Source organism: Sabethes cyaneus, chromosome 1 (assembly GCF_943734655.1).
Source record: "Sabethes cyaneus chromosome 1, idSabCyanKW18_F2, whole genome shotgun sequence".
Lineage (NCBI taxonomy): Eukaryota > Metazoa > Arthropoda > Insecta > Diptera > Culicidae > Sabethes > Sabethes cyaneus.
In genome coordinates, this window is record NC_071353.1 from 65620322 (window position 1) to 65632490 (window position 12169).

The 12169-nt window shown below is 37.3% G+C and overlaps 1 protein-coding gene across 1 annotated transcript; it reads right to left on the reverse strand.

Annotated features, from left to right (window-relative positions):
* Nucleotides 1-352: 352 nt before the first annotated feature.
* On the reverse strand, nt 353-1035 carry LOC128733206 (NPC intracellular cholesterol transporter 2-like). The gene is made up of 2 exons (XM_053826902.1): nt 772-1035; nt 353-709 (listed from the first exon to the last, which is right to left on the reverse strand). The coding sequence occupies exons 1-2, from the start codon at nt 983-985 to the stop codon at nt 435-437; spliced, it is 489 nt and encodes a 162-aa protein (XP_053682877.1). The 5' UTR covers nt 986-1035; the 3' UTR covers nt 353-434.
* Nucleotides 1036-12169: the final 11134 nt, after the last annotated feature.

The following is a 12169-nucleotide window of genomic DNA, read 5'->3' on the forward strand; positions in this document are numbered from 1 at the left end:
TTCTGCTCATTGTGTGGAACAAAAAAAGTTGCAATTTTTGCACAATGAGTGAGGAAATAACAAGCCTGTTTGACCAGTTGGTATACTTTGTTACAATTTAAATAATTTATGCTAAACAGTTTGAACACTGTATTCGACTGAACAATCAAGTTATTGGATTAGTCAGTAGAGCTCCTAAAGTAATAAGCAGGATAATAGGTTAAGAAGCAACTTTTTCTGTTGATTACCACTAAATATTGGTAGTGGTAATTTTTACTACCATAGTATTATATTGTTTAAGGTTGACCAAGTTTAACTATGTATAATGTTTCATTTTCACTAATAAAATATCAACAATAACTCTTATAACTCAGTCTGTTTATTGTTACCTTATTTTTACTCTTTATTTTACTTATTTATCAGTCACCATAATCAAGTTTTTGAATTTCAGTGGTTTAATTCGCAACAACTCGAGCGTCCACAACAAAACAACCGTGAGATTGAGCAGTCTCATCGACAACATCAATTTCAATCGTAACACTGACTAATGGGTAGATTGGTGTAATCGGCATGCTCAGGTGGTAAACTAGATCTTCACCAGCTGAGATCGGACAGCGAGATTGAACAAGCCAATTGCAAGCAGCGGCACGATCAGGCGGCAGCTCGTATGGTCCAGTAATGCCTAAAGCAGTCGCCATCACCGTGGTACGAAGGTTGGTTGCATCTTGTACTGTAATGAATTAAGTTTGTGAGTATTACAATATAAAATATAGAACTTATTTTAAACCATACATGCGGTGAATTCCATGGCCATGTTGGCATTGGTTCCTCGAGCTAGCTGGCAAGGCATCTGCGGACAATTCTCAATGCGAACACTAGCCGGAAGTGGTCGGACTCCTGCACAAGGTCTAGCTGCAACTAGATTCCATTGGGTATGATCAATATTGTCCGCATTCTGCAGCATTACAGCTGGAATGATGGCTGCCAACAGAATATATTTCAGCATTGTTACAAATTTTGTAAACTAGAAAAAGTGCGTGAACGTTGAACTCCGAATGAACGACTAATAGCTGTGCATTATGAGCAACCCTCATTTTATACTCGGCTCGCAACATTAATTTTCAATAGCTTTTTTGTTATCGAACGCAAAACCGTTTGAATGCCAGGTGTGCCGTATTGATGATAAGCATCAGCACATCTGCAACAGGTGTGTCGATCTTCTCTGGTACTATAAAATTTGATAAGCCTATACGACACCACACGTGAAACGTCACTTTTACCAAAGCTCGAATTTTAAATAAATTGATTAAAAACAATGGTCCCGATAGACCTGGTAGCGAATATATTTTCACCTATAATAGAGACAGTATGAGCGGGATTGGAAAATTGAATAAAAATAATTTTCTACTAGGACGTAATTTTGAAAACCACCGCTTTGAGAATTACAAAACATTACATCATTTCCTTCCAAGTTGCGAATTCACGGTTGTAAATTGTGTAAAAAGAAAGGTCAAATCTGACAAATTTACATTTTTCAAATATTCCTCGAAGCGAATATTTAAAAGCCTACTTTGAATCATTTTTCTACCATTTAAACGGTAAATAGGTTTGGTTTTCAGTTTGTTTTACCACTCGAAAGTCACTGTTTATTCAACTATGTCCTCCTAAAAGTCTTGGGCATAAGCGTCTTTTTAAAACTGTCCTCCTAACGATTCTAAATTGCTGGAAAGTTTAGACACAAATCGTTACCGCCGGCCATCAAACTGTTACGCAGACAGGCTTTTAGAGAGGTACTTCCTATTAGATTATATCTACATAGGGTACGGAAGGGTATTTTCAGCAGGTTTCTAAATTCAGCCTATTTGCCTTTTCTTTCGCCAATAAAAGTACTTTGCCGACATTCAATTTTAATATGTTATAACTATTTTGTCAAGACTGTAAGTAATATACTATTTTTTATTCAAAACCACTTGTTCTTCTACTATAACTAGGCCATAGGCCGAAAAAATAGATGCCATCGCTTAATGGGCCGAAAATACCCTCCCGTGCCCTATTTACTAACACGATTCAGGTGCAGTTTCCTTCATGATTTCGATTGAAGTTTGCTTTTTAGCAAAGTATAGTCTTAATGTTCTCGGTCTGCTCTCGTCTCGAATGATTATTATTGTATTTGGATATAACAACAAAATTAAATTGCGATTTCCATCCTGTTCGAATCTGAGTTGAACAAAGTTCTTATCGGATATCTACTTCCGGCAGCGATTGTGTGAGATGGCTACGTTTGTAGGATAACATAACACCGATAGAACTGTGAAATTTAAGACTCCAATAAAAGCCCCAGAAAGAGATCAGGATGCCAAATATACAAAATCCAATATGCAATTTATCGTCCGGTGAATTGCGTTCTATAATCTTAAGCTTTTTACTTGTTTTGCATCCCTATACATTGCCAACAGCGTGCATTTAGAAGGCAAATCATCAACCAATTTATTTTGAGTTGTCAAGCAATGCTAGACCATTTCAATTACAATAAGTTTTTATTCACAGGGCATCAAATTCAAATTCAAATCAATACCAGATTCAATTTTCATTTACACTTATTTTTTAATTAAAACTTTCTACTTTAGTTATAATTTCATTTACACGTATATAAAATACGTGAAAAAACATAAAAGTTGTAATATGGTGCAGTTACTACCAATTGTTTACTATTAGTTGTTTTTAACCTGATAAATATCGCATTGGTTCATGGTATAGATATAGCAACTAGCGAATATAATACATACGTCAGGAGTGAAAATCATCGTTTGTTGACAACCGGCATCGTACAAAACTGTAGCATCCTTTACCGTTGAGTATTTCCTCAACATACATCAAACAGGCTCATTGCACCCCATTCACGTACAGGCGATCACTCTAACAGGGTAATATAATCAATCTTCATAAACCTCATTACCTTGTGTGTCATACGCTTTACGCGAATGAAAATCGCTAAAATCAGAACAAAGACCAACCACCGACCGTGGTAATTCATGACGAAAGTATGGGACGGCTCCGGTGGTTGCCGTGCGGTCTTCATTTACTTTCCTTCGTTTCCAATTTACACATACCCGTCTTCTGCTTGGCTGCTTGAATGCAACCGTGATGGGCCTGATGTCACTGCGTAACAACGTAATTAATATAAACAATGAATAGAAGGCAAAAGTAAAACAACAGGAAAATAATAGGTAGAGGAATTGCGTAGTTATGATATTTGACGATGTATTATTAGAGTGCAAAATTAGTCGAGAGGCATCAGTATTTCCTCGCCGGGTACAGGATCAGCATGGAACAGTAAAAAATCAAAATTACGTCTTTTTCTTGTTTAGAGATCACTTACCTTAAAAGTTGATTTCCTAACAGTAACGTAAAAAACAACTCCCCCCATTGTTAGGCCAGATAAAATGACTCGGATAGCTTTTAAATATTCGACATGATTGTATAACATTTCGCTGAATACCATTTTGCGGAAAACCAATTCTCGTTTGAGTATAACACGGTATCTAGTGTTTCGAGGAATGCCGCCTACAAAGTGCTGTCCCAAGTCATCTTTCATCCACTATCGCCAATAGCCAATAGATTTGTGGTCGGCTTCATGGAGGGTCGGTTTACAATAGACCAAATCTTCACCCTGCGGCAGATCCTCTAAAAGTGCCGCGAATTCTGAGTCCCCACGCATCACCACGCATCACCTGTTCATCAATTTCAAAGCCGCATATGATAGTGTAAACCGACAAGAGCTATGGAAAATTTTGGACGAAAACGGCTTTCCGGGTAAGCTTACTAGACTTATCTTGGTTACGATGGATGGGATACAGTGCTGTGTGAGAATCTCGGGTGGATTATCGGACCCATTCTAATCTCGCAGGGGATTTCGATAAGCAGATGGTCTTTCCTGCTTGCTATTCAACATTGCGCTTGAAGGTGTTATAAGACGACCGGCGATCGAAATGCGAGGCACGATTTTTAATAAATCCAGTCAATTTTTCTGCTGTGACGTGGACGACGTGGATGCTGTCGGCAGAACATTTGAGGTGGTGAAAGATCAGTACACCAGACTAAAACGCGAAACAGAGAAGATGGGATTGAAGATAAATACGTTTAAAACGCTGGTATATGCTGGCGAGCGGGACTAAGAGCGACAGGGCCCGCTTGGGCAGTACCGTGGTAATCGACGGGGATGAGTTCGAGATAGTCGACGAGTTCGTATAGCTTGGCTCACTGGCAACAAAGGACAACAATACAAGCCGTGAGATTAAAAGGCGTATTATCAGCAGAAGTCGTGCCTACTACGGACTCCACAAACACTTGCGGTCGAACAATCTGATCCCCCGTACAAAGTGCACACTGTGCAAAACGCTAATTAGACCGGTTGGCCTCTACGGGCACGAAACGTGGACACTGCTAGAAGAGGACCTGCGTGCACTCGGAGTTTTCGAACGGCGGGTGCTAAGAATCATCTTTGGCGAAGTGCAAGAGAACGTTGTATGGAGGCGAAGAATGAACCACGAGCTCGCGCGTCTCTACGGCAAACCAAGTATTCAGAAAGTGGTTAACGCTGGACGGATACGTTGAGCAGGACATGTTGCTAGAATGCCGGACAACTGTTCTGCAAAAATGGTTTTCGCATCAAATCCGGTAGGAACAAGACGAAGAGGGGCACAGCGAGCGAGGTGGCAAGACCAGGTGGAGCGAGATCTGGCGAGCACTGGGTGCCCACGGAACTGAATTGATTGATAGATTGAAACATTATACTGTGCAGGAATTGTCATAAGACAGACCAATTAAGTAATTAGGGTCTGGGAGGGTATTTCCAACATGCTTCTAAATTCAGCCTAGTTGCCTTTTCTTTCGCCAATAAAAACACTGCCGACATACAATTTTAATATGTTATAACTATTTTCTCAAGACTATAAGTAATCTTTCACTTTCGTATCTTCGTGCAACGTAAGAACTATTGAACTAATAATGTAATCTACTATTTTATATTACAAGAACGCCAAATCCACCTGTTCTTCCACTAGATCTATGCCATAGGCCGAAAAAATAGATGCAATTGCTTAATGGGCTGAAAATACCTTCCCGTGCCCTAAGTTGATTGTGTAGGTTTTAGTTTAATATTAGTAACAGAATAGAACAGAAAACTTTCCTCTTATCTCTTATAGATTTCATCTATCATGGACAGATTGTTTACATAAATTCAATCATGTACTTTTTAAGCCGTAACATATTTAGTAATTTTATGAAGAAAACAATCAATGCCCTTACTTTCAGGATATAGTGCTGAATTTTTATAAACCATTCCTTCAAACGATATAGTGGAGAAATCAATCTATCCAGTTTATGTCCTTATTTTACTAAATGGTTATATCACGAAAAAGAATGAAATGGGTGAAACAATTTAGAAAACTTCAAAGCGTGATTCAACAAAATGTTTCATGTATTTATTTTTATCGCACGTTCGGCAGAAATCCAAATAGGGTACGGAAGGGTATTTCCAGCCCATTAAGCGGTATCCTGAACAATATTCAGGAATTACGTTGAAACTATATTTATTCGAGAAGAAATTTTTATACCAGTTGATAGAATAATATTTACTGAATATCGACGTGTATTTTGATCTTAATGAAACGCTACTGAATTTGAGTTATAGTCGCGCGAAATGATGAAGTCGCTGCGACTAAATTGGGCCCATTTTCTATAAAGGTGTCTGTGTTTTTTAAATCCGACAGGCCGAACTAGCCAGCACAGGAATTAAGGTGAAATTAGCAGTCTTCGATTCTGACAATTTCAAAAGCAGTTTTTTTGTTTGAAACAAAAATTCTGTTTATAAAAACATATGATATATATTGCATATTATATTCGTTGTGTTCAGATTGGCACAACATATTATATATATTATATATATTACATATTATATTCGTTGTGTTCAGATTGGCAAGAAGAATGCAGTATTTACATTTTTACAAACAGAACCCCGCTTTTAGGCCCAAAAACTGTTTCCGTAATTGGGCTCTCCGACGAAAAGTCAATGATTGCTAATTTCCCGTTAAATGCTTTTCAAAAACAGATCAAAATAGAGACCGATAGATAACATGTCGGTATTGCTTAGATACCGGCTCATTGAAGATAATTAGTTTCGCAGTGACAACAGCTGCTGGCGCTAGTGTATCATTGAATCGTACATATACACTAGCACCAGAAGCAAGTGGTTGTGAAGTCAGTGTTACTAGGTATGGTAACCAGATAGAAGAGTTTCAGGAGTAATTGCCTCACACATTGGTAGTAGTTCCTCCCAGTTAGCCTCAAGGTAAGACGCTGGTCTAATAAGCCAGTCGTCGTATGTTCGAATCTCGGCTGGGAGAGGCTGTTAGAGTCAATAGGATCGTAGCACTGACCCCGCACTGTCCTGTATTCTAACAGCTGGTTGCAAAGTCTGTCGTATAAAAAACAGAAGGTCAAATTTCGATAACGGAATTAGCACCCAGGCTTTGCTTTGCTTTGCATTGGTAGTAGTGTAACTAGCACCATATGCTGAAATTAAAAACAAAATGCCTGCAAGTGCTAGTGAATGAAAATTGATTTATATTTTCATATCAGAAGGGAATTTTTGTGTTCTTCCGTGATAAAAAGAAGTAGAATTGTTCTGTGATACCATATTCACAGCTGTTTAGTTTCTAGAATAAGTAAACGTGATCATAATTGTGTGTTTTTCAAACCATCATCAAGAGCGGATACGCTTAAGCGATTGCTGCTGGTTTTTTCAGCCTAATTACGTGCCAGTGGAAAAATAGTGGTTTTGATGTTTGTTGAACAAAATTTAGCAAATTATTTACATTTTTATGAAAATAGTTGTAACACATTAAAGCTGAGTGCTACATTCGTTTCAGTATTGTTATATAGCGGCAAAGTTTTTATTTGTGAAAGTGTAACCAAACAAGGTAATGTATGCCAAAATTAGTAGCGTGCTGGAAATGCCCTCCCGTACCCTGTCTAGCAGAGAAAATTTTTTCTGCCAAATATCTGCATGTCATGAAATCTAGTAGGAATGCAACAACCGTGTCTGGCTGAAATTTTGCCTTACAGTTTTGTTTTGATTTTTCTGCCGGATTTTTATTTGATTTCCGCCAGGCATATCGGACAGAATCGATTAGGTTGTTTTCCGATTTTCCCGTCTTTTTGACCCCGGACTGTATCTTACCGCAGGATGTCATTCGTTAATTTAAATTCAGTGTCGCGAAAAGGTTTTGAATACGAAAAGCTCTGCTATTTCTAAACGACTTTCGATGGTTTAAATAATAGAATCATAAAAGATGTAACAATTGTGTGTTAATTACTATAACTAATTTATTTTTTCCAATACAACTTTTTTTACAACTATTCCTATGTATTATTTTATTTTATTTTTCGCAAATTAATGTTGTTTGACAAACCATTAATAATTGTTATAATTGTTAAAATTTCATTCGGTTGAGTAATTGTATGGGAATAAAGTACATATTAGATACTAATTTTTGACTGATAAAAATAGCGGTAGATCTATAATTGTTCAAGGTTAATACCAGGTATATTTTTTCACCCAATCATTTCGTGCACATTTCACTGCCATCATAAAGAAGCATTGTTTTCCTTAATGCATCGTAGATTCTTCGCACGATTTTTCATCATTCTTGTTTCTACCCTTAAAATTTCCTTACACTCCTTGTCTTAGAACGCAATGTCAACATACAACCCACCATCGTTTGATGACTTCATGCTTTCCGTTCGTTCGTAAAACTATTAATGGAAGCGTACAGTAACTGAGTAGTAACAGGTGTGACGCAAAGGAAAAAAACTACAGTCAATCAAAATTGCGTGTGTACCCGGAGTGGGAGGAATTGCGCCATTATTAGCAAACCAAATGCCACATAGTTAGCTTCGAGGTACGATGTTGTTCTAACAAACCAGTCGTCGTAAGTTCGATTCTCGGCTGTTAGAGTCAGTGGGTTTTGTTGTACTGACCCTGTAATTGTCCTGTACTCTTATAACCCGCAGTGAAGTCTGTCGATAAAGAAGAGTCAAGGCGATTATACCCAAGGCTTCGCTTTTTTTAGCGAACAAAAATATATTTGTCCAATAATTATTTTATGTAATTTTTCTGTGCAATCTAGGATGCAAACAGGAAATTGGACCATCCAATTGTGTTATTTCACTACAAATATAAAGATGTGGTATTGGCTTTTGGTCACGGGTTTCGTGCGAAAATATTATATTTCGTTTATTGTCGACGTTTCGAAGGGTATCCCTTCATCCTCAGGACAGCTATTGATTTACAAAATTTTTTGACATAGTTATACAAGTCTAACATTTAACATTTAACTACTCACAACGTATGCAAATATTTTCTTTGTCAAGTAATTTGTGTCATTTGTGTATATGAAGTTGTCGGTTTCTCTACACTGAAAAAGCAGCACATTTATAGTGTGGGTTTTTTTGATAACTATTGACTTTAAAAAGAACTTACACAGATTTTACCCGGGCACATCGAACACAGATTGAAGAATGAAACTTTTCAAATGGCTGTGTGAGATGGCGAAATTTCAAGAAAAGATTGCATGGAACGCTTGGAAACTAATAAAAACAGAGATGGCGTAGCTAAAGAGCAACGTCTTGGCTGAGAGTTACGATCAGAATTATTGAGCGAGAGAGTGTAAAATGCCAGCGTAGGTAGAATTCAAATTGTCGGTGTCGGTTCTAAAATTCACTGTAGAATTGTCAGAAAAGATATGGCACATTTCCAAAATTTGTAGAGCTTGAATTCTACTGTCTTGGTCTATGATTTTGACTCTGGATAAATCAAAATTGTGATCATGTTCGATAATGTGAACCATGAGTGCAGTTTTCTTAAATTCATCTTTTTTGTTTTCATTTTGTCCAGAGTCTGACTGCTTGAAATCTTGATAACGCTTTATCAAAGATCGATGACCAGACAAACGTTGCTTTAGTTGCTGTGTCGTAAGTCCAATGTAACAACTTTCACAATCTGCACAGGGAATGCGATATATCACATTGCGTCTCAAAAGCATAGATGTCGGATCTTTAAGTTTTGAAAATAGCGCTGCGTTTGTTTTGGCACATTTGAAACTAAGGCAAACATTTTTCTGGTGTTTGTGAACGACCCTCGCAAGTGCGGGAGTGAGAACATCTACGTGGTGAAGCGATCGATATACTTTTTCCTCGCCTTCCGTTTCACCATTTGAACTGGTACGTGAATTTGTTGTGGCAAATCTGTTGATCAGACGATTTATCAATGAACTGGGATAGTTATTGTTTTTCAAAAATTCCCGTACCACGTTCTTTTTCTCATCAAAAGATTTACATGTCGATAGTTTAAATACTCTTCCTATAAAGCCGGTGGCCGTGTTTAGCTTTTGGGTGAGAGGGTGAAACGAGAGGAAATTCAACATACGTCCATCATTTTGTAAATCAATAGCTGTCCTGAGGATGAAGGGATACCCTTCGAAACGTCGACAATAAACGAAATATAATATTTTCGCACGAAACCCGTGACCAAAAGCCAATACCACATCTTTAACAAAACCAACGGTCGTTTTTATTATCACTACAAATATATTTATCTTTTATTTGAAGCGGAGGAAGTATCTAGTTCCGATCACCTTAAGTGAGAGCGCTGCGAAACGCGTCCGTCAGCGTTATTCTGACAATTTTCCCGTGTGTTTACTGTCAAATTGACGCTGACGAATGCGTTGACGCAGCATTCTGTTAGGTATGATAAAACTTTAACCCTCTAGTGCCCAAATTTTTGATTTGCTTGAAATTTTTTGAGATGATCGCCAATCGCTATTTTGTCGAGTGCTGATGTTTTTTGATAAGCGACACGACATAATTTACTGATGCTGAAATGTCCCTTTATGGGAACCGGTTCCAGATTTATAATATCCCCCCGGATTCGGATGGCGCGCACCCTGGCTCATAACTGCGGCAAAGTAACTGATATGTTCACACTCGATGATATGCTTACAAAAATCAACAGATTTCAAACAAATTTTAAGTATTTGGCAACTTTATCTAAAAAAGCCATGTCACGGTCGCCTAAGGAACTCCGGGACCATATGACATATGGCTATTATCTATAGATATTATGAAAATAGAAAATATTTCCGGAAAAATTCCCAAATTTGGTGAAAAAATATTGAACGATAAAAAAGTTACGGTCATTTTCGTGAATTTTGCAGTGCTAAAAATGAAGTAGACCCTAGAGGGGTTAATCGAAGCGTCTTGCGGAGGAAAACTAGACTTGACTCCAGCTTGAATGCATCATTGAATCTCCTTACCCGTAATATTGTCGGCGGAGACCAGAGATCCCAAATATATGAACTCATCAACCACTTCCAGTTAATCCAGTTCATCGTTGTCTATAGTCATTGCCCGTGGGAAGCGAATCTTTCCAAACAGACACAGAAACAGTTGTATTTTCAAATTTGGCAATGAATTCAGCAGAATCACCACGATCTTGCCTATTGATGTCCTTATCAGTAAGCAGTTTGCTTTTGGGGATTCTATTACTCCGAATAGTTCCCAGTCGTATATTCCTCTCGTTCCTCTCGAGTGGAGATATAAAATCAATGGTAATGTCGTATAATAATAATCGAAAAATATGATTTTTAAAATCCGCCAAAATTTTAGAAAGGCGAACAACAACATTAGTAGCTGCTCCCAAGTCAAGATTGCCTACACCATAATATGCTTTGAAACTGTAGCCTTTGAAAAACCTTTAGAATCTGATAGAACATGAAACTTAAATCCTCATTTATGTGACTTGTTTGATAAATTGGGTTTTTCATTTTTGTAGTACACATTTGTTCACTATAATCTTTTATCGACTGGTAATTCATTCAATTTGTTCATTAACACAAACATATTACGCGGTATAGATTAAAATTTGCCGTTTTAAAATAGTCCATGATGGATCCCATTTTGAATAATATTGTCTTGCTTATCAAGATTTTGTCGTTAAGCAGTAAAATTCGCCGGGTTTCAATGAATCTGTTTCTTGGTTATAGGGTTATGGTTTTCAAATACCATAAAATGCAAAAATGTTTTGTGATATAGCTATAAAGCGTTATATTGCAGCTCGTCAAAAAGGCGCACTGAAAATTAGGTGATAAATCCTGTAAATTCCCCTTCCATATTAATGCCACTGCATGCTTGTGTATTTTTCAAGGCATATAAAAGAAGCTAACAAGGCCTATAACAATAATTTGTAGCTTAAACTCGAAAAAAAATCAATAAATACAACGAAAACAACACGTTGTTACAAATTACCAAAAAAAAGTTGACGTTAATGCCCAACCCCGCCAATTGGCGGGGTCAGTTCCTTGATAAAAATCGGCCAGTTCCTAAACTTTTTATCGCAAATTTCCTTTTTTACCATGAAGTACAACTTATCAGCTACTCACCAATAATTTTTTTGTTCATTTATTCCAAGAAATAAGCAATTTACAACAATTTGAATTTCACTCTGCAGAGCAAAATAATTTTTTTCTCAGATTTCTGGCATTTTTCAAGTTTCGCACGAAATATTTGTTTCAAATTAACGTAATAAAACAAACAAACCACTCGAATAGTTAGATTAGACTGCAATGAGAAGGTATGGGTGGATACCAACATAAAACGAATAAGCATAGTAGATTTACAACCATTTTGCTGAAGCCCGCCAATTGGCAGGGTTGGTAACTAGAGGGTTAAGTTCTTACTGCTGAATAAACCCTTAACTATTAGATTCTAGCTCTTGCTTCCATCTTGACTTACAATGAAGTCAAGCATTATTCGAATAATTTTCATAATGGTAATATCTTGCAAAAGAATTCCAAAGTAATGAATTAAAAGTGTTATAATATCCCTAGGGTGGGACAATACGAGAAGGGAAAATTGCGGAAAAGAAAATATAAGGGCAATTGAAGCAACACTTACTAGATTCGCTGTTCCTTGCTTTTTGCCAAGCCACGAGTTTCGCAGCTTGGGACATTTTATAATATTAGTCAATTATAACCCGGTTTGAAACCAATTTATCACGTAAAGGGTGTCCCACACAGAGATGCCAAAATTTTTTCTCAGAACTCAGGATGCAAAGCAAAGCAAAGCCATGGGT